Source organism: Hippoglossus stenolepis, chromosome 5 (assembly GCF_022539355.2).
Source record: "Hippoglossus stenolepis isolate QCI-W04-F060 chromosome 5, HSTE1.2, whole genome shotgun sequence".
NCBI classification, from domain to species: Eukaryota; Metazoa; Chordata; class Actinopteri; order Pleuronectiformes; family Pleuronectidae; genus Hippoglossus; species Hippoglossus stenolepis.
The window spans coordinates 23841861-23865715 of record NC_061487.1 but is presented as its reverse complement, the minus strand read 5'-3'; the positions used below and the strand labels follow the sequence as shown (position 1 = coordinate 23865715).

Sequence of the window (23855 nt, the reverse complement as noted above, 5' to 3'; positions counted from 1 at the left end):
GGTTCTGGTTGTAGCCTCAGTAAATATAATAAAGGGAATGGACGTGTCTGGCACCTTCTGTTTCTGTCTAGCTGTCAGTCTGTCTCCTTCCACTGTCTCGATGCCCTCTACCTGTTGTAAGTCAACTTTTACAGGCATCTTCTTCCTCCTTTGTTTTCGTATCTTCCCTCGTACTTTATCTCTCTTGGTCTGTATTTGTTGCTTCTCCCCTCACAAAAAAGCAGCCATTCAATTCAATATTATTCTCTCTGAGCAGGCAGCCTGCGGGCCTCGTCATTTAGTCTAATTGATTCTCTTAATTGTCTCAGGAAGACCAAAAAGTTCCTGCCTCTTTCCTCCCCGTCTGTCTTTCAGCATGTTAATCATGCCCGTTTCTGCCTGATGTTCGCTAGCGGTGAGTAAAAACCCCTCTGACGTACATTTTAATTCATGTCTGGACCCCGAGACACGTCGAGCAGATGTGAAATCCATTTTGAACAGAAAATAAACTAGGATGCTATAAAAAAAACAGATTTTCCGGGTGCGAGCTGCCCAGGAGATGTTGATAATGAAGTAATGATTAGTGGAGTCCTGGCTAACCAATCAAAGCCCGTTAATTAGCACCATTGTTTTCCCATCATCCTGCGCTGAGGACTAGCCATCCATGTCTTCCCCATCCCTTTCCATCCCTCTCATCAGCAGGCTGGAGTGGGAAGCTAATCAGGCAGAGTACTGGTCCAAGCCAGGCCTGCTTACGCACACTCACATGTACTGTAGAAGCATTAATGTACATTCAAGACTTTACGTGCAGAAAATCACAGTCATTCACAAACACAATCAGACCAACACACATTCCCTCCCCACAAGGCCTGGTCCCAGGAGTCCTCTCAGCGCCTGTGATTGTCATTCCCAGCTGGCTGTATGACTTTGATAGGGATAACACAAGCACCACTTAGGGATACGACTACATATGTTCTCACTTTCTGACTTCGATTAATTGTGAATGAGGTAACACACCCTCACCCTCTCCAGGATCTCAGAAATAGTTGTTTTTGGACGATATAGTTCCAACAAGGTCAGTGTTTTTCTTACTGGAGGAGGTTACAAAAAAAACGTGTGCAGATTCACACACGCACCACAAATGACTGGAGTTGAAATCTACAGCTGCCTTCAGGCTCTTTCTCCAGAGGAGGTGCATGTGTGAACGCCATTGCCCGAAATAATAAATAATATTTATTAGATTAAGAAATAAAATAATAATATAAAGTCCAAAGAAGTTACGGTCGACAGCCGACACCACCTCGAAAATCATGCGATCTCGAGTTAATACCTCACTTCCTGCCTCTGTCTGCTGCACCCGGCTGCTCCACCTCTCGCCTGAATAATGCAGAGGATTTGTTGCTGTTGTGAACGCAGCAAATCTCTGTGCAGAGAACCTGCCGCTGCGTTGTGCATGTGTGAAAGGCAAACTGATAAAGTTTGGAGAATTGGGTCCGGACTTTATCTGCAGGTCATGTCTGAAAAACGGCTTATGTCTGCGTTTGTGGGTTTATACAGAATTGAATAATGATTTGGTGTGATGGTGTTTTCTCTGGCCCAGGTTTTTCACCCTCCCTGCACCCACTTTGCTTCGCGCAGCAGATTTTTGCCCTGATTCTGACACACACAGAAAAAAAATTAACCCACTTCAGTGAATTTGTACTTGTTACATAAGTTCTCTGAGGAAACGTCTGTGTGTGTGTGTTCATAGTTTCCCACCTGTGCTGCTTTCCACAAGTTTTTGTTTGTTGCCCCACCGACACCTGACATGAACACAGACAGCAGGAGGTGTTATCAAGGATTTAAACACACACACAAACCAACACACATTAACATGCACGAACCAGCACAGATCAACTGTTTTGGTGTTCGTTCTCGCGATGCGCTCAGAGGTGTTGGGTGTTTGCGGAGCTGCGCCACACCTCCTGTCATCTTCCCGCAGTATCACGAGCGCCGCGGTCTTTCATGTCTGCTCGGCTGGTAATGAGAGCTGATAGAAAGAGGTGAGATTCTCCCATCAGTCCTCCCAATGCATGCGGAGGGAGACAGACTCTGCAGAGACAAAGCCACTGGGTGTACGTTTCCGCACCAGCGTGTGTGCAAGTCGGAGTGTGTGTGTATGCACGGTGCAGATTATGACACTCGTACCCCACAGAGACGTCTCCTAATCACACTAAACTTCTCCTGACACTTCAGTTACTCTTCAGCTGAACTTTCTGTGTCTTTATCAGTGATCTCTCGTCCTCCCTACTTCCTCCTCCTCCCTCTCTCATTCCGCATCCTCACACTCACCAGCTGACATCTACGTCTGTTCTTGTTTCTTCCTCCACTTCCTCTTTGCATCAATCCAAGTTAAACGCTGAGCCATCTGTTAATCCAACTATCCAGCCATGTTGCACCCGATCTTTATTTTCGTTTTTTCTTCGGACACAGATTGTCACTCTCAGCTGGTGCCGGGTGCCACTGGGATTGCTGCTCAGAATTATTCATCTCGTGAACGGCAGCCATCCGCAAACAAAACAAGTGCCAGGGTGCAGAGAAGTGGAAAAAGGATGAATGGAGACTGAGATATGGACACTTAGCAGGAGAGCCAGGATGGACATGTTAGAGGGAGAGTGACACACATGGTGCACGGAGACGAGAGGGAAAAGATGAAGGGGACATCGAGATAAATGGCAGAGAGCTTCGAGAGACTATCAGGGCTTGAGCTCCGTCTGGCATAGGCTTGTGTGACTGCGGCCTCATCTCCAATGCTCTTTCAAGTGAGGAGTAGAAAGGCCTTCATTTAGCTGCCATCCCATTTGAAGTGTGCTCTCATTAAAGGTGACCCCATCACACCCTTCTGATCATGAGGCACAGTGCAGGGACACCGTTTAGGTCCTTGACACGCGGCAGCGGACGGACCAGTAGGACGTGGAAAGTAGTGGCCGCGCTGTGTGTTTATGTGGGCGCAGTTGTCAGGATGCGGACGGTGACACGGTGTCGAGGTGTTGGTCCCACACTCCAGCGCATGTGGAGTAAAAACATGACTATGAGGTTAAAGTGCTTTGATTTAAAGGGATAGTTCACAGAGAAATGAAAATTCACTCATTATCTACTCACCTCTATGTTGATGGAGGTTGTGTGTCGTGCGGTTGTGTGTCTATAAGCCACGACATTCATGCAGCAGGATAACAGCGGACATTTAGGATAAATACATGATGTAAATGACCTTGTTTTGAGTCAAATTTGAAGTGGTCACCATTTACTTCAATTGTATTGGACCATTAACCATTATTCAGACTTTTAGATGTCAGTGATGAACTATGATTTACAGCTCCAGGAATAGATTGACTTTTTTTCTGGATAAAAGATAAATACCTTTGTTGCTAAATGAGAAGATTAGTATCAGTATCATTCCTCTACAACAAATGTGTAGCTGCAGCAAACAGCCAATTTAGCTTGGCATAAAGATTGGGTAAAGAAGAGGGAACAGCTAGCTTGGCTCTCAAATAACACCCCCCCCTACAACTGAGTTCTTTACACAGGTTAGATGTTCATTAGTCAGTTTACGAGATGCTATTCGGCAGATTTTGTTGCCTTTGAACAGAGCCAATCAAGTTACTCCCTCATTTTCAGTCTTGAGCTAATTGGTTCCAGCTCCATGTTCTTTGTGCCAGTCTTCTCATCGTACTCTAGGCAAGACGAGCCAATTTCCAATGCAAACCACCTTTTTGAAGAAACCACTTATTCATGCAAAACTGTGCAGTTAATCTAGATGTTGACTTGCTGGACTTGTTTTGTGCTGTCAAGGACAAAACTCTATTAAGTTTGTCTACACATCAGATTTTTGAAAATTGTGGTTTTGTATCCAACTCCCTCTCTTGAACGGTTTCCCAGAACTGCAAACATCCACAAGGGTCTGTGTAGCTGTTTCTGCTTTGCCTGGTGTGAATCTAACATGCTTTTGTTTTCCTGTGTGTTTCTTTCTTTAACCTGCCCCCCTGCTGTGCTGGTGAACCTGCGGATGCTGTTTGCTGCGACAGTCTCACGTGAGTACATCTATCCAAAAAAGTGTCTGGGTCAGATTATTGCAAACAGGATTGTTAGCAGACTAACTTGGCAGATCTCATCAAGAACAGTGAACAGAGTGATTGGCTTGACTCCAAAATAACAAAAAAAAGAAACATCCACATTTAATAATGGAAGGAATTATTCTTATATCCATTTAACTGCTCCACTTTCCTTATCTAGAAGTAATCCTTACATTGCATTGAGAAGTGATCGCAGCGGGCCGCCAATGTTCAGGGAGACGATGCTAACTTTTAATATTTTACATGAGTCGAATTTTGCCAACTGATGAAATCAAAGTCTCTTCTGGTATGAATTTGTAATTGTCAGCTATCAGGGATCTGCATCAGCTTTTAAGATGCACTAAGCCTCTTTTGCTCAAATCTATATAAACAGAGTATGTTTTCTCTACACTATGCGTTTAAGAAAAAAAAGGATAGCGAAAAAAGTAATTCATTTAGACTTTGCTTCAGGAAGTCGGCTGAGTCAGAATAAAATGGGAGAGGCTTACAGTTGTTGATGTCTATCTGTGTGTGTGTGTGTTTGTGTATCTGCAGGTGATTTTAACAGAGAAGTCAGGGAACCACATCTTCCGACTGACGGGCCCCGGTGCTGACCTGGATCCCAGAGGTCTCTTCATCATTGACATCGACACAGGAGAGGTGTCAGTCAGCCGCTCACTAGACCGGGAGGCCATTGACTCGTACCAGGTGTGTGTATGTGTGTGTGTGTAGTCTTCGTCAGATCTGACTCTTATTGTGTTTTTGTTTTCTTTCCTCTCCGTCCACCTCGACACTCTTCCTGATTATTTGACACATTCATTGTTTTTCTTGTTAATTCCAGTGCTTGTGTATGAACTTTTTCAACTGGATCAAGTTATTCATGAAAATCAGTTGCTCAAACTAAATATACTTTCATCAGTTTCTTTTGAATTCAGTGTGAGTTCTGCACGCTGGAAAATGAAGAACTACAGTTTGTGGAAAGTTTATATTTGTCAGCGTTATTTGGGAAAAGATGAGTCTGCTGTTTTTTCAAGGTTGAATTGATGCTATAGTTAGAAATTGATGGTTTCTATTATAATACAAAAAAAAAACTGGGAGTCTGTTTGAGATGCCCTCTGGGCTTCGTGCCCTCGGGGTTGTCTCCCTTATGGAAGCATTTCCCCCAACAACAAAAAGGAAGAGAGAGGCAGGGAAAATCTTCTTTTTAATTCAGTCTCTTGATCTCATCCTGTGCTCTGAAACCAGACGTGAGTGAGGGCGTTCGGCTGGGTGCAAGCTGTTGATAAGCTAACTGGCTTTTGTAAAAACTCAGAAATAATTTACTCTGTAAATACCAACAGATGTGAGAGGAGGCAGGAGCGGAACAGTAAGAACTAGGCTGCGGGAAGGAAACTCACAAACACCAAATATCTTTTGTCTTTCTTCCTCTCTGGAATGAGTGCTGAATATTACATGCCTGATTTAGGTTGTTTACAGGTACGTTTGACACCCAACAATTGAGCATCCCTGCATCCCACGAATAACTGGCTAACAGAGACAGTCAGTCAGAAAAACACATCTAACACCCCCAAGCTATTTTAATATAGAAATAAGTTATCATCCAGTATAGAAGCAGTATGTCAGTATACTGACGTACAGTGTGTGGACACCACACCGTGCTGATAGCACTGTGATGATCAGGATGTTGAAACGTGTTGGAAAAGCAAATGCTACATTAATCTGTACAATAATTCAGTGAACCAGGTATGAGGCAGGAGCTTGAGCTAAACAAGGAATATCTATGTGAAGTAAATGTTCTTTAAGCCAGAGAGTGAAGTAAGTACAGCCAAGAAGACCGTTAGCTAAACCCTTCACCTGAGTCGTGATTATCCAATCATTGTTTAGCAAACAGTTTGAATGGTACGAGAGGACTTAGAGGTTGTTAAAGGTTGTTTAACAGTTTAGTTAGTTTGAGAAATGGGTTGAGATTTGTGTTTATTTGCTCTTCTTTATTCTGCAGGCTAGTAGAGTGTTTGGTTACCTTGCTATTGGCTATGACATTCATTGGGCCACTCCACTAGATGGGGAGTGGCCCAATGAATGTCGTCTTTTGGGCCTCTAACCATAAAGGTAGGTTCGAGGTGGAGAGCCAGATTCTATGACTGGTTGTGTGTGTACCATGTTGCCGTGGAGCCGCTCCGGTCATCTCCTCTTTGTTAGCTCTCAGAGATCTGGAGATGAGTCCTGAGTTGGCCCTGAGCCAGAAACAGTGGCTGCGTCAATGAATGCCTGAGCGTTGAGGACATTGACCTCTCCTTCCTGTTCCAGAAACAGTGGGGTTGATAACCTCGGCAGCGGGAACTAAAACTGACAAGAGATGGGAGTCAGGGTCGTTAGGGACTAAAAGTAAATCGCTCCCACACGAGACAGTACCTACTCCCCCAATGTTAACTTGACCGCCAGCAGCTCCTGGAGAAGTCACACCTTCTGACATTTTGACAGGCGGTCACCTCCACCACAAACTGCCTGGAGGGATCAGGGCGAGTGGAAATGGGGGGGGGGCAGAGATCAATCAAGGCTTTAGCTCTTGAAACGCTGCCTCTGCAGGGTGAGACCAGGACAAGGGGCACTCGTCGTCTGTAGAAGTTGGCAAATCATAGGAAATGCTGAAGTTGTTTTAGGGAAATGGGCTGAGGCCATTCTGCCAGTATATACCCCAAATGCTGTAGTAGGGAAAGACATCAAGGTCGACAAAGCATCTCTGAGTAATTGGTCACTTGGAAGACGGTAGCGCTGTTAGTCTACATTTGACTGGTCAGCATTGATATGGTCATGAGCAGTTTGGTGACTTGTTGAGTCGAGATCAGAGCTGTAAATGTCATGCCTCTTTCATGTACTTGGACGAACTCAAGGGAGATACTTCATCCACTCTTGTCAGCAGGGCTGTGATATCACACCAAACAAATCTAACAACATAGAGAGGGCTACACGAGCACACACTGACAAAGCAACTGCACTTATCTACTCGTTTTTGCTTATATCCCTCAGTGTTGTGACAGCGCAGTGGAATCAATTTTTTTTGGGGTCCTTTGTGGCCAAAAGTTGTGGAACTGTGGGAAGGAAGAAGAAAAGATATGTGGAAAAGAGGCGAGTGAAGATGAGAGAAGAGCAGAGAATGAAAGACCGGGGACCGTCTCCATAAAGATTTTACTGTGTTCAGAATGGAAAAAGTTTTGTTCAGCACAGATATTTAATGACACAATGACTGAGCTGAATCACAAAGTGTCAGGAAGTGGAGAAATGAGGATGAGAAAAAAAAAAAAAGATAAAATAGAAGATATCCGAAGCTTGAAATGTAAAAAAAATGAAGAGTCCCTCAATACCAGGATATTCTTGATCATTTAATGTTACGATTTTAGATTGTTGTTGAATCGAGTTCATCACCTGATAGAGGCATTACTTTACAACACAATATCATCCAAACACGATTTATCCACACACACACACACACACACACACACACACACACACACACACACACACACACACACACACACACACACACGGCTCGCATTTCCACCACGAGATAAGGGTGATTTATTAGCCAGCTACAGATTTTATTATTACCAAGTGCATTACCCGTCTAAAACTGATTCAACTTTGAATCTCTTATCTTCCTTTATTTATTTGCCTCCACAGGGCAAATCCTTCTGAACCATATTCACCCCTGTCTTTGAAAGATTTGTCTCCCGCCCTCGTTGCTCCTTTTGCTGCTTCTGATAACGGAGATATAATGCAGGAGTTTGCTTTCGTTTGAATTAGCTAATGTAAAAAATAACTATCCAGGACCTGCTGCTTTGCTATAGTTTCATTATTGTGACATCACAGAGATGATGGGAAACATGATGGTTTAGACGGACGTGGAAAAAGACTGTCGCTCCGAGAGGTAACCGTGCTACAAGCAAAGAGACTCGTTAAATTCAACTTGTATAAGCTAAACACATTGCACCACGCAGATCACTTCATACAACATTATGCTATTAACTAGAAATGTGTTATGGATTTAAGCTTCAACCACACCAAATGCATTTTACTTGATTATGTATCTGACTGCCAGCCCGAGATGGAAATTAGAGGATAAGACTGTTTTCCAAAAAAAACAGCCTTCACAGTGTGATCATAAAAGCTCTGAGACCTAATTGAAGGCTTCAGTCAATAGCTAAATAATTCCATCACTGTGGGAGAAAAAAAAACAAAAAGCAATCTGATATGCCACTGCTGTAATGGGTTGGAGAAAATTAGCTTTAACCATTAATTATATCCTTCAATGTGTGTGGGGCCACCGCTAATGATCATTATCATTTGTACCCTGATAGTTGTAATCCCCGAAGGCCTACACGCACGCACGCACGCACGCACGCACGCACACACACACACACACACACACACACACACACACACCCAGACATGTCGTGCACACAGGCATCACATTCTTGTGTTACTTTTCTTCCCGGGCTCATCGTCCTTTTCCCCCCCAACAGGGCCAGCCCGACATCTTGCTCTGTCTCCTCTTATCATAAGGAGATAGTACGTCGGCGTCTCCGTCATAACTCAGAACAAGATCTCCTATCCAATGCACCTTCACCTCTTTTTTATCCGCGGCCCAACACTGAGTGCAGAGTGAAGACTGAATCTCGTTTTACCGTGCCCAGTGGTCCTGGCAGCCTGTCCCAGTCACATTAATTAAGGGTGTCCCTTTTCCCCGCCGTAGCTAATGGCTCGTGTGGGTATGAAACATGAAATATTCAGGGCTAGATTAAAATGATCATTACTCTAAAGGCGTTTTATTGGCAAAGGGAAAGAGGAAAGCTCAGGTTCTCTCACTCTCATATGACAAAGTCCTCTCTCTGATAGATGTGTCAATTAAAAGCTGTTATCAATATTTTAATATTCACATGACCACTTGTATCTTGAGGCTGTTGCTTGTGATAATGAACACACGGATATTTACTCTGCTGCCTCTCAGCCTAATGAAGCGATTATTTTTGGTTATTCAAGCTCAGATCTGCTGTTTTTGTTTTGGTTCATTTTTAATCCTTTTCTCACTTGTCCTCGTTTTCAGTCGAGTAGGTTCTTAAAGCAACAAAGCTCTAAAATCAGCCTAAAATACTTTACCAAATATTGAGTTAAATATCTGGCTCTTCAACGGCTACATGATAGAGACCATGGACTGAACATAAATATGAAGGTTGCGTCTCCACCTCCATCTGTTGTAGAAAAAAGAAAAGCCAAAATATCTTGGATGTAGATTCTGCCATCTTGAGCTTATGATGTCATCTGGAGTATTGAGGTTATGCTGCTTGTCGACCAATCTCGAGTCAGTTAGTGTCAGTGTTATAAGAACTAACTTAAGTGCATGTGCTTCGACTTTTTAGTATGGTCCATGTCCCATCTGCCAACATGGAGGAGGCAGTTGTGTCCCATACTGCAGCCAGCCACTAGGGGGGTGATCTAAGTGCACAATGAATTCTGAACTTAAATCAGGTCACCAGAAATAACTCCAAATAAACAGTAGAATTCCTCCTTCTCTGCTGGGTGTCTAAATGTGTTCACAATAACAAGTTTACAAGTCACTTTGTTGATATTGTGTTTAAAGTTTGTATTTCCAACATCCAAGTAGTAAAAAAATCTGTTATTTTTCTATAATACACGACTGCTCTCCAGGAACACACTGTGTACGTGGAAGATGTCGATTTCAGGCATGTTATTGAACGTTTCTATCGATCGGTCGCACCGAGACACGGACTTAAGATGATCGTGATATAATCTCCCATTCGTGCTGTTTTTTTAAATAATATTTGAAGTCAAATGTCAGTAAATGTCAAGTCTATTATCCATCGAGAGAAATTACAGAACAGCATTCCACAAACAGTGGACATGGCTTTGGACATAGATTAGATATTTCTCTCATGGGAGTGTGGCTCCTCACGTTCAGACTTGTATATGCTGGTCAATAAAGACCCTCTGCCTCAGTGTATCGCAGACATGCTATATGTGTCTCTTTGTCCACATGCACCAATGCAGCCATGGACTGTTGCGCGTAGAACTCAGGGTTTCAACCTCTTTCTTGCCATCTTCTCCTTATGACTTGCGTCGAGTTAGAATACATAGAATAGTTCTCAAGTGTAACCCGACAAGGGCCTTTAAAGAATCAATATTCCAGATTGTGCAGTAACGAATGTTGCACCATACAATCAATTGCTGCTCCACTGACCAAAACAAGTAAAGATTAAACACAAAAATGAGATTAAATTTAAAAATAAAAGGCAATGCTGCACAACAATCTATATAAAGTAAAATACAATCTAAAAAAAGATACAAAATCCAAATAAATAGAGTATCGACTATTCGTTTATCCACCTCCAAAAAAAAATCACCCACAAGCTTTTCACAGTCGGCAATACTGATAGAAACGTCTGTCATCCTCGATCAGCATGAAATAATATGCATTTTTCAAAATTGTATGTATGTGAATGTATCCCGAGCATGAAAACAACATGAATGGCTCTGTTTGTGAAAGATGTTCTGAGGGAGAGGCGTGTCGAGCCATAATTTCTGACACACAGAGAAAGATGACATCAATAATAATGCAATAAATAAATATAAGCAATACGCAGCACTGATAAGGTGAAACTCCGTGACTTTGTTCAAGGTTGGCAGGTCTGCCTCCCTATTTTATGGCGAGATGATGATTGATTGCTATTGGCAAAGGAAAACTCCACTCTCTCTCCACACACAAAGTCGTTGTATGTCAAAATAATATCAGCGGCCGCTTCGAAAGAAATGAAATCAATAAAGTCGAACAGCTTGTTATCTAAAAAGCAGCGCTCGGAGTTTGGGCGGCTCAGCTGGAAACGTATGGACACACACGACGCGGTCGCGAGCAGAAAGTAAAACAAACTAAAGAAAACTTTGAAGAACACATTCTCCAAAAAAAAAAAAGGAGAGCAGTCTCACTTCAACATAACAACAGCGAGGGGTCAATGCGAGACAGATGGAGAGTGGGAATGCTAAGTAGGCTATTACAGGAAGCACGGAAGCAAGCGAGGCGGGCAGACAAACAAACCCCCGACAAAATAAACATTTGCTGGGGAAAGAACAAACAGACACAGTGATCAGCCCGGGCCACATGTTCACAAGGATTTAATGTCAAACATTATTTTCTTATTAAGCTCAATTAGGGTGAAAATGAATGTTAATGAGATGGAAAATGGAGAGGACGGGAAAGGGGGCGGGGGAGTGCGGCGCTTATCGCTGCGGTTATGACAAGCCCGGGGTCGGGTCGAGAGTGGCGGGGAAGAGCTCTAATTGGCTTAGAACAGAGGGAAGGGTAGAATGTGAAGTGATAAATAACAGTCTTGTTTACACAGGTAGAGAGACGACCCCCAGTAATGCAGGTCACTCCGGCAATGAGCGCGGCGAGGCCTTCGTGCGTGCTCGCCTCCGAGAGGCTGAAATTTGAGAAATGCTGCAGTGGACGTTCTCGAGGTTCCGTGTGATCTCCACAGAAAATCACTTCTAGATTTGCCGTCGTAAACTAATCTACTGTCTTTGATGCTGTGATTTCATATGCATAAGAAGGACTGTTAAAGTTTCTTTTGAAGGAGTGGAAATGAAAGGACATTTTCAATATTTATATAGGTTTCTTTATGCCGTGTGCCTCAGCCTGTGCTGTGCAGTAGAAAGCCGAGTCCTGCCTTGTGATGTCCTTTGACAGCCGATCTAAAAGGGACCATACTCTGTCCCCCTATATTCTGTCTGTCAAGCCGCAGCACACGCCGGCAAAACACACACATCTGGACCTATCTCGACTCTATGAAGGCCAAGCTGTGAATTGACAGCTGTTTTAAAATTTAGATTTTTCGAAATATCTGGGCTTTCAGAAAGTTTTGCCGAGCTGCCCCCTTCAAAACAGTTTTGTTCTCTTGTCAAACTGTATAAATAAAGCCGGAACATTTTCACCTACGTTTACCTTTTCTTGACAGAGCAGACATCAAACTGTGGCATTCGCTGACATATCTCTGCTATGGAAATTACTCCGACTGTGGCTTTCGGACTCTTTTTAGAGTGACATCAATTTTATACGTTTTTTTCTTATTTTGTAGACAGCAAATCAAGGCCACGAGGAATATACTAACACTGAGGGGCAGAAGTCACTGTGTTAGAGCTGTGGAAATAAATGGCACTCACTCACGTCTGACTCATAATTCTGCAAGGAAATGGTGTAAACAGATAATAGATGCCAATACAAAGGATACAATACAGGTTCATATAGTGGTTGCACGCAGCCGCTTTCTGGATGTATCGCACATAGATTCTATTCAAATGTATATGAATGATATTTGCATGTATAATATTTGACCAGAGAGGCTGCATCCTGTGACGTGACCTCTGCACAACAAGTAAACTGTCAGTCATCTGTTTGCATTGTGAAGCTGTTTCTCCACTAATAAGCTGCTGCTGTTCATGGGTTTATGGTTTGACGGGGAAAACTGGATTTTTACTCCTTAGCCCCAATAATCTGATGAAATGTCTGTAAACATCCTCTGAAAATGTTAGATACTAAATACTACGGCACACACACACAGCACAAAGACGCTAGTTAGAGCATTTCAGGGCAGGTTCCTCTCGATACTGTGCAGCAAAAAGCATCACATTGCTTTAGGCTATTCATTTATGCAATTTGATGAGTTTGCAGTATTTGAGCCGCAGATCACATTGATGCCTCCACGTTTTTTTTATTGTATAATCAAGTTTTCCAGTCGCTGGTCCCTTTTTCTATCTTTCCCTTTCGGCTTGTACCTGCTCCACTGTGCCTGATTCTGTCGGCCGGGGGGGGGGTCGGCGAGAGGGGATTTCTGATTGATCTGTCATGTGGCTGAGGTGGAAGAACTGTGACTGAAGCTGGGAGCCCAGACATTTGACCCTTCTGCTTACAGACTGTGCTGGGTGTTTGTTTGGCTGTGTCTTTGTGTTTGCTCCAGTGATTGAGTGAATATCTCTATCTAGAAACCTTTATAAATATGACCCGGGACGCTCCGGCTCATCTTCATGGATACTCTCCTCCTTTTGTATGTTATTTAAGAATCAAGTGACATTTCAGACCTCAAACATTTTAAAAGTTAAGAAAGAAAATGCTTGAATGGGATTAAAGAAACATATTTGCTGCTTCTGTAAAAAAAACAATTACCAACATTGACAGATTGGAAGCATCACCTCTACCGGGTTAAACCTGGGACTGTTTGTCTGTGGGTTAGTTTATTAGTTTGTTTCTCAGCAGGACAATGGGACAGAACAGATTTCCCTGTACCGCGGTGGAAAGACGGGACGTGGGCCAAGAAAGACCCATCACATGTTTTGGGCGGATCCGAACCAACAGGAAGATTCAGGATTTATTTTTTCACTTTCTTTAACATTGCTAGATTGTGACATTTTCCACCAATTTCCTAGGGAATAATCCATGGATCTTGATGGGGAAAACAAATCGGGCTGATATCTCGGTGGAGACTCGGTGGAGGTGTGTGGTCTTTAGACGTCATTCTCAGCAGTGACTCTGTCTCTTCCTAATGTGTTTACTTTTCAACCTCCTCCGGGATAAACTAATAGTGACCCATTTAAAGCCATCAGCCATATTATAGTTTGATGTCGCCATTTCGCTGGATGACTCTGGGGCTGTTTCTGCTTCCAGTCCCTGCAGTGGAAAGTACAGCTGCCAGGGTACAAAGGCAGAGTGCATTAGGGGATGTGCCATGAGCCCCAGCAGGCGGCCGACAGGCTGAATTAGCAGCGGTAACGCCTGAGGCTGAGCAACAGGGCACTCACTGTTTAATCAGGTTATCTGGGAGCCGGGGCACAGCAGTGTGTCTGCAGGGGTTTAAGGGGGCTTCTGGAAGGACGGCGGGATAGTGACACAACCCTCAGAGTGGAATGATCCTGACCTGGAGGGAGGCTTTAAAACAGGAGGAATGTTTAAAACTTTTAGGAAAATCTCTTTGAACTGCACTCGGAGGAAGAGATTCAGAGAAAGTTTCTTCGACAGTGGTTTCATTTGAAGTTTGCTTACGACTGAGGATCTATTTTGAAAAAAAAAAATAAAGACGAAAATATCTGTGAGAGAAGGCATGAGACAAATGCAAAGAGGACAGGCTGTTTTCTCTGTGTGGCTAAGGAGACAATTATGCATGAGAAATAACAAATTATAGCCCACAGGCATTATCAGCAGAGAGCAATGGTGTGTGACCCTGTGGCATTAAAGTACTGTGGTTATATTTCTTAAAGGTAACTGCTATTATGGGGGCAAGAGGATATTTCTGCTCAGGTAGTAGATGGTGGTGGTGGTGTTGACGGTGTGTGTGTGTGTGTGTGTGTGTGTGTGTGTGAGTGTGAGTGTGTGTCCTTTATCTCTTGCCCACATACAGCGACTAAGTGCACATCAGGCCTGTTTTCCTGTGTGCAGGGCAGCGTGTCCTGCTCTCCAAAACCCAGGAAATTACAGAGCAGCCAAGCAGAAAACAGGAGTGGGATTTGGACAACGGGCCTCACCTGTCTCAGGTCTCAGGCTTATGAAGCTACATCTGCTGTAAACGATGGGAGCATTGGTTATTTGAAACAATGGCGCGTCTGTGTGGAAGTGTGGGCATGCCGCTGTGCATATTACAATGCAGAACATACAAATAAATACTGTTTAATTTCTTATTTCATATTTTATTGCTTTTATTTGTTATTCTTACTAAACCTCATTATACTACCTCATCTGCCTCACTCTCTATTGGTCCTTTTGTTGTTTCCTCTCAGTCTTTTTTCACTTCCTCTGTGACACTGCTCTAAATTATTTAGTGCATTTGGCACTTTGATTAGCAAATACAAAAAAATGTGTTAATATACTTTGTACGGCCAAAACCCCAAACAGTAATTTGTCTTGTATCCATTCAGAAACACTGAAACATCCAAACTACAGTCGCGTACGTGGTGCATTCAGCTACACTGTACATTTTTACTTTCCAGACTAGATGGCAACAGACACATGACCACAGTGCAACTGGTCTTCCTGTTTGCAGTTTGCATGCTCCTCCCCTCCCTGCGTTGCTTTCCTCCAGCTTCCTCCCACTGTCCAGGACATGCAGGCATGTTGGGTGACTGGCGACTTCGAGAGTAAAAATTGCCCATAGTTGGGAAATGGTTGCTGGTTGTTTGTCTCTTACCCCCCCATCTCTCGCCCAGAATCAGCGGGAGTTTGCTCGGGCCCTCCTGCAACCTAAAGATAAACACTATAGCTAATGGATGGTTGGATGGATGGATGCACCACACTGCACAAAAGCATTTTTTTTTTTTTTCGGGAAATCACCCTCCCACAGAATCTCAAAAGATACCGGCCATCTTTTGGTTTTAAAGATAAAAATGAAATACTTCCACAGTAATTGCGCACAGCCGCCCTGCCCGAGGCACCGCTCAGTCCTGAGTGCACCGTCTTTAAGCCGCCTGTTAGGGCAAATATAAAACATGATCAAAGATGTGGTCCAGACAGTAGCAGACGGACGAGCTTAGTCTTCCACCAGCCCTCCAAACAGTGCCTTCACCGCCCAGACAAAAGGAAATTGAATTATACCTTTTTGGAGAGGAGGGGAGTTTTGTACCATGATACACGAGGGAGGGCCTTTGTGACTCTTTCAACACTCCTCAGAAGCAGGATTATGTTTTATCTTGCCAGACGGCCGGCTCAATGAAAGACCCTTTTCTATCATTTTTCTATCTTCTCCCCCACTCTTTTTCACCTTCCATCTTTCATTCAATCTCTCTCCCTCCGAAGACCAGCTCTTTATATCGGCCTCGGCATTCCGAGGGCCTCTTTTCTATTGATGTAACGAGGAACATTTCAGATCACCGACTCCGGGATAAGAGGCGGATAAAGAAATCCGCACAAAACACAACCCAATATTCCAAGAGCAGATGCTTTTTGAAGAGCTCTCTAATTTGTTTTTAATAATTTACCATTTCTGGGATGTTCATGCTGCAAATGACTAATAATAAGGGTTTAATATTCACTCTCACTGGCTTTATAACTACAAATTAGACCAAACACACACACACATTTCCATTTACTGATTTATGGCTGGTTGCTCAAAGAGCTGCGCTGAGAGTTAATTATCAGTTACTCTCAATTAATGTAAAGTTTTGAGTGTATGATCTGTTATTTCAGTCTGTGGAGTATGTGAGATCTTATTGGGATCATATATTAGATTAATGTGACAATTATCGGAGGCACGAGTTGCACCACGAAGCTAATTATTTATTGAGCTTAACATCCAAACTTCTGTATGTAGGACAACTGCAGTGGCTAGAAAAAATGTGGAATACGCAGTTTTCTATTTTAATTTGTTGTAGAATATGATCTGATCTTCATCTAAGACACAAGTGGAGACAAACAAAATGCTTTTTAGCCGACAACACACCAACAATCATGTTCTTTTATGGTTTCATCTGACACACCCATGTGTTTCGGATCAATCTCCCAACAGAGCTCCTTCAGCTCAAACACATTCTTAGGTGAGCAGGTGTGAGCACCTCATTCCCCTGCTTCCCTATGGAGTCAGGCTCTGTGCTCTGATTGGATCATTCCAGTAGATGGATTTACTTTCACTTTACTTTCTACTGATTTCACTGAACTTCTACTGAGCTCCAGGTGGTGGGAAGCCAGACCCTGACACAGACCTGTGAGAGACCCTGAGAAACCTGGGACCAGTGGCCTCCTCTGTGGTGTCCTGCCATAAACACCGTGATTTGCATATGGTCGACTCCCGATCAGAGACTTTAATCAGCTCCAGTGAATTCCCCTTGAGCCCTTAGCTGTTCATCTGTGGTTTATTTCCGTCTCACTGAGCATCAGCGTTGCGCCTCAGGAGTCATTTGAACTGGTTATCAGCTCCATTTAACCTGCGTGCTATGAGGGGAAACCTGCAAAGTGTGATAACTTTAGTTCAGTATTGTGTTAGCATGTGATTAATAAACAAACATTGAAGTGTGCATATGCACTGTCCTCACCTCTCGGACAATCTCCCAGTCATGACCAAATGACTGTGGTTAATCTGAGAGGAGCTTGTGGTGCTAAACAGTGTGAGTGCATGGCCCATGGATCCGGGGCTGAGAACTGAACAGTCAAACATTTGCATGCAGAGCATCTGGAAGCCGAGTTTTCCCCTGGTTCCTGCAGGGCTCATGTTGAGGTTGCAGCAGCGAGGCAGTGGGGGTTTCCTCATCACTGGGATTTTTTTAAATCAATGCAGTGCACATTATTTGGTTGTTAATTGATAGTGGTTCTTTTTTTTGTTTTAAGAACCATACATTAAAAAGAACGATTCCTTCTCGTGCCTTGATGATGAACTCTGACTCAGTGTGATGTTATAATTTAGTCGTATTTCCTCAGTTTCCTCTTTGTTCTGCGTTTTCTCTTTTATTTCAGACACTAATTCTAAACTCCTGCCTTGTCTAATAGGGACGGATTTATCCTTGTGACTTTGATGTAACGTCTTAAGCTGAGGTTTATTTAATATAGTCTCCTTAAATAATGGCCTTTTTCTCTACTCGTATACGATCAAATGATTTTCTAAGTAATTGATAGTCCTTCCTAGATGGATGTTATGGTTTAAATAGTAATTTATTCAGTAAAGTCGATCGCATTTACAATGTTTTGTGACTATTAGTCTCTATTTAGACTCTGGAGTTAATAAATGTGATTTCATTATGTTTTATATGATTTATATTCTGGGGGTCCTTTGACTTTGAACCACAAGTTGTAGTCTTTTGCCACTAATGAAAAGTTTGTGATACAGAAATCTTTCCTTTTTAGCTTGTAGCAATATAACAAGACTGCAGCCCGACCATAAGGACTTCAAAATGTGAACACTCAGCATTTTTTCTTTCCAGTTTATTTGGCTCAGGAGCTGCGTCTTAGTCGTACTGTGTAATAGCATTCGAAACCCCTTGTGAATGCATGGTGATTAAATAAAATTAGTTTTTAGTTGTGACCTATCTTCGGTCTATGTATTTCAAATTATTTCAATCAATTGGGGAATGACAGAGGCTTCAAGGTCTTGGTTTTTTGGTGGTGGAGATACAATTTTGTTTTCATTTTAATGACCGTATCATGACCATGTTTTCTTTTAGACTAAAGCTAGTGTAATAAGTAAATGTTTTCTTGTGTTTCCTGTTTTTTGTACATTCTTGTTTAGCTTGTATATTATAGATTCAGTACTCGTGTCAAGTTTTGTAATTTTTATTTGTTCAGTCACCAAAGTTTTGGTCAATTTGAGATGTTAATCTGATGACTATGATGATATGGCAATACGTCAACAGTTTTTAATTCTAATTCATCCTCTAAGCAACATTGACAGATTTTGATATAATTTCACGTTGCAGTTGTTGAGGTATTCCAGCATTAAAATGGTGAAACAACACCGTCATCCCAGGAGAGACGCCGCTAGCGTGGCTAGAAATGTCTCAGGAAAACCTCAATCTTATAGTTCAGGTGTATGGGGAGTTTTTGGTTCAATAGTTTTGGCTTTGATGGCATAAAGTTGTGGTTCCACTTTGCAGAAAAATACCTTTTTCAGCAGAAAACTCTTTCCCCGTTCCCAGTTGGTTTTCTCGTGTCTCCGCGGTGAGAGCATGAAACGCACCTGGCAGCTGTGCCTCCTTTTTGACAGCCTGCTCCCATGGCAGGATTTCATTGGTATAGAAGGGATTCTAGCTTTTGAAGGTAGATTGTAGCACATTGAAGTGGACCGGTGGATTAACATCCTCTTCTCCCAGTTGGAGTTAAGCTGAAGCCTCAAGGTCTGAGCTTTTGAGAGGAATCGAGGAAAATGCGAAAATTCTATTGGGAAAACGAGGGAGAGAAACCCCCCTCTGTTGTTATCGCACCTCGCTGTGCTGGGAGAAGGGGTTGGTAAATGGAAAAGATGACTAAAAGGCTTTTGTTCACAAGTACACAAGCTGTCGGTGTAACATAGTCAAATGAAATTGTTTTTTACTTAAACACAATGAAAGGATTTTGTGTTAAGAGACTCTGTTGGATGCTGTATTTCATGATTCTTGTTTAAGGTCTAATGGTCAGTGGCGGTGTTAACCCCCACCCCCCACCGTCATTAGGCTATTCACTCTTCAAATACACGTCTTTGACAGATCTGCCCCCACGTCCCGCTCCCTCTGTGTTCCAGGCTGATCTGACCAATCAAATTCACTTTGCCGGAGCCGCACGGTGAAGCAGATCAGAGAGGGAGAGAAAGCTCTGCCCCCTGGGGGACGGTCTAAACAGTGTCAGAGCAGGACTGGGGTTCTGCAGGGCGGAGCACAGCCTGCTGATAAAGGCTGAGCCACGGGAGTGTTTGGAGGTGCTGGGTACTATTCACCTTGGAGCTGCCGCAGAGCAGTTTCACCGGGATCTTAAGAAAACGGCAGGCAGGCAGAGCCCCTTTGAATTCACCTCCTCGGCAAAAGGGAGGACTACTTGAATGGCTCAGGAGGAGATGAATGCAGAGTGAATGTGAAATGAGCTGATGGCAGTGGAAGGCAATGGAGACGCTTCCATATGCATGACTCTGCCCCCTTTTCACCACTTCCCTTTTTTACTCGTCCTATTCTCGTCTGTGTTTAAAGATGGGATAAAGCCTCCCCAGCTCAGCTGCCTTTTTTTTTTTCCTCCTCCACTTCTGCCACAATAAGCCAAGTGCTCAATTGACTGGGCCTTCAGCTTCCACCTTTGCTTATATTGAACCCCTGTAATCAACCTAGCTTCTCATCTGGGCACAAAGGGCCTCTCAAAACTCAAAGGTATCCTCGGAGACAGAGGAGAGGTTAGGGCAGGACAGGGGAGTAGTGTCACATCATTTTTATTTTGAAAAAAAAAAGCTTTTAGACTGAAGTATTTACTCTTATTCACTTTAAAATAGTTCAGCTACAGTTGCACATATTTTTTTATTTGTTTGTCAGCCTGTCTGCGTTTCTTAGAGGAGCGTTATCCTGCATCGCTGATTCTTTCCACTCTGTGTTGAATAATGAAATCTCTTAAACCTTTTCATGCCGAGGAGCATCAAGCCACCGTCCTTTGACCCACACCAAGGTTGCATCAGTGTTGAATGTCTGTGAGGTTTGACATTATAGAAATTGTCCCTTTCAGAAGCCTCACATGGATGTGGAAATCCTTTTTCTAGCAATGGCAAAATAGAAGAAAACTAACAGTAAGCATCCATTCATGGTTAATAATCGTATGAGGTTCACCAAATAACTGCAGTCTTTATTTGGAAACAAGCTTTGTCTTAAAACCGAGACCTCGGACCCACGGAGAGGTTTCAATGTCTCTATGTGAGACCAAACAATGAGTTGGCCAGGTCATCTAATAAACACAGAGTTTATCGCCTCCGCTGCGACTGACTGCTGCTGATCTGGCACGAGCGAATCCTTCCTCTCCAACTCTCCCTCCCTTGGACAAGTGATAATTTTCCTTCTCCCTCCAGATGAAATCACTGTAGAAGCTAATATTGAACTTGAAATAACCTGTCGCTGTGGCAGAGACAAAGAAGCTTCCTGATTTCGCTAAGGGGCAAGTGATGAGCCACGTGAGGACGACAGAGACTCGGACTCGGAATCAAACTTCCCCCGCTAAGCTTCACCGGCTCCGTGTCTGGCTCCTCTGGAAGTTAATGGCTGCTTTTCTTTTCCTTTAATCGTATTGATGCAGAGAGTCAATAATGTAGATTTAATTAGACTTAAAGCATCGTAGTGAACGAATGAGTAAGAAATATATGTTTAATAGATATTTTTTTTATCAAAATCAACTGGGGCTTCTCCCTTTTTTAACTTTGACTGTTCCGTTCTTGACAGTCCCCTGGAGGCAGGGATGACTGATGATGGTGGTGTGTACTATAACATACACATGCTCTATGCCGGAGGCTGATTGGGTCTCAGAAGACTTTATTCTTAATGATCTCACATACCAACAGACATACGCTCTCGTTCACCCTCTTCATGTCGGCCACGCACAGACAAAATAAGATGTCACAGCTTTTTATTATGTAAAGATCTTTAAGAGCAGAGGACGTGCACAGTGTCCTTTTTAGACAAGCACAAAAAGAGATGTCAGCAGAGACAGAAGGTACGGCGCGTTTACAAAATTCAGTTTGATTGATATTCCCATTTTTGCAAGAACAACCACTTAAATCAGACTATTTCACATGAAGCCTGATGGAAAACCTAAAATGTAAGAGTGTGGTCAAGAGACAAGAAATAGAAGAATCTGTGTCGGTCATTTTTCACCGGCTTCATACAGCAAAGCACAGTATCCTATTTGATATCTGCTGTTTATGGATCTATGAGTAGAGTCAGGATCCATTTGAAATATATATAAGCTGATAAAAAAGTAATACAGGAAGGAAGGAGGGAAGGAGAAAGCTATGCACTTAAGGTGTCCTGATTTTGCACTTTAGCATTACCTCTGCCAAGGGGGTTATGTTTTCACCCCTGTTAGTTTGGTGGGTCTGTCTGTTAGTCAGCAGGATTACGCAAAAACTGCAGCATAGATATCCACAAAACTTGGTGGAAGGTTGGGACATTGGCAGAGAAATATTCCATTAAATTTTGGCGGAGATCTGGAGAAAGAGGTGGATCCAGGACATTTCTTACCACTTTATTTAACAACAAGAGATGCAGCAGTACTTCTTTTCTTCTTTTTCAGCCGCTGTAGAGTCACGAATAGATCTACAAACCTGTGACTATCTCCAATGAAGAGCAAAGATCCACTAGAGAATCCACAGTTTATATGTCTTCAATATTTCCAGCTCCAACAGATTTGCTGCTGAATAGAAGGGGACTGTTGGGCCTCGGTGGAGGTTTGTGCTCCACTGGGTGTCGTCGTTATTTATTATGTTGTTATAGCAGGAAGTAATTCAAGTCGTGTGTGGACAGACATCAGTCAAACTTGGAAAGTGCTTCCAGCCGAGTTGAAAAGTGTGAGTTACTTCAGACGACCCTGGTTCTGGGAATATGAGGTCCATTCGTTTTCTACTACAAAGATGTTGTGTGATTGACAGATGGAGGACCTCCAAGGCATGAAACCCTCCTGATTGATTCATCAGGATGAAGTCACACGTCCATAGCATCGGCTTCGGGAGGTTGATGGTATCGTAGAAGTCAGAGTCAGCATTTCCAAAAGATTTCATTGAATATAGAGTAAGGAAGAATTATTCTGGAAACCAGTGCCTTTTCCAATTTAAAAAAATATATACCACAGTTAACAAAGCAATTTGTTTGGAGTGTGTTCTGAGATGAGTCTCAGCATCAGGTGTTAATGAGTTTTTCTCGCTGCATGTTGCTTTTTCTTTTTCCCTTTTGCATTACTCACGCACAATATTTCAGTATCTTTGTAATATCTTTGTGCACTAACCGCCCTGTTTGTACACGTGCTATACATAATGTATTATGGAAGTGAAGCACAGCCAAGACATGCGCGTGTTACATATGTAGTCCTCTGTGCGATGCTAATCAAAGCTGTTCATGACTGGATGTGAGAGATTTGCTGCTCTGAGATGATGTGCTGGAGCATTCCTGAGTCATCTGGGTGTTGGGTGTGATCCTCCATTCAAATGATCTGATGCTCGGCACTTCAAGGCTAATGTTCTCATTACAGCTCAGAGAAGAAAACACTGTGTGCATGTGTTAATATATATATATCTGTGAGTGGGTGAGAAAAGTCACGTGTTACTTGTTGGCATAGGAATGTAATTCATATAGTTCCCCTCGTGCTGCTTTCAACCATTTAGTCTAAATATGTCTTTTCTTTCTTTCTATGGCCACTTTAACACCCACCTTCTTTGGTCCGGCTCTTCTGACTTTTCAGCTTAGTCCTAAGTGTCTCACGTTGCTCCAATGGACCAAAATTAAGTCAAATTAAAAGATGTGTTTGTGGTTTGATATCTTTTTTGGGGATAATTTGGACTTTTCGGACTAGTTTCAGGAAGTTGAAATAGAATTTAACAATATTTGAACGACGATGCTCATTTGGTGCATTTGAACTGGTGTCAAGTACTGATCCTGATGTAGATGATGCTGGTAGTAATATTATAATGATATTACAGTGGCAATGAAATTTGCTGAATGAACCAGATCATTAATTTTCTAAAATCAAACAGAAAGACTACTTTTTTAATGCGCTACATTAAAAAAAGATGGCAAATACAATTGACAAATTGACATCATGCTATTTGGGTGATAGCGACAGGGCGTCTCTATGTCAGGCAAAAGTCTCCTTTAACTAAAACTAACCAGATCAAATGTAAGAGAGGTAAAAAAGATATGAATCTTGAAAACGCCCTCTGTGTATTTTGAGTGGACAGGATGAAGACACATGTTGGAACATCAGGACACGGTCCCTCTTGAAAAGCCTCTAGTGCTTTATTCTCAAGGTAGAGAGACACAGAGAAGGAGGACGACATGACGCATGAAACCATTTTGTCCCAAACACCTAAGTACTTCTGCTGCATTGTGTGCCATTACTGCCATTACACTATACGCCCCAGGCTCCTCGGTGATGGGGCGATAGGAGGACAAAGGAAGAGGAAGACAGAGGGAGTGAGATAGAGGGAGAGCAGAGGGTTGACCCGTGTGATAGAGAGGTTACGTAATGTCGTGCATTACTAATAGGGAAGAGGAGAGGCTCACTCTCTCACTCTGATGAATCTCCACAGCCCTGCTCCGGCG

The 23855-nt window shown here is 42.9% G+C and overlaps 1 protein-coding gene across 1 annotated transcript in view; it reads left to right on the top strand.

Moving 5' to 3' along the window:
• cdh13 (cadherin 13, H-cadherin (heart)) overlaps positions 1–23855 on the top strand; it is a 283404-nt gene that overhangs the window by 125535 nt on the left and 134014 nt on the right. Inside the window, exons 5-6 of the mRNA XM_035155785.2 lie at positions 4044–4049; positions 4626–4778. Of these exons, the coding sequence (XP_035011676.1) occupies positions 4044–4049; positions 4626–4778 (159 nt within the window). The remainder of the gene's footprint in view (positions 1–4043; positions 4050–4625; positions 4779–23855) is intronic.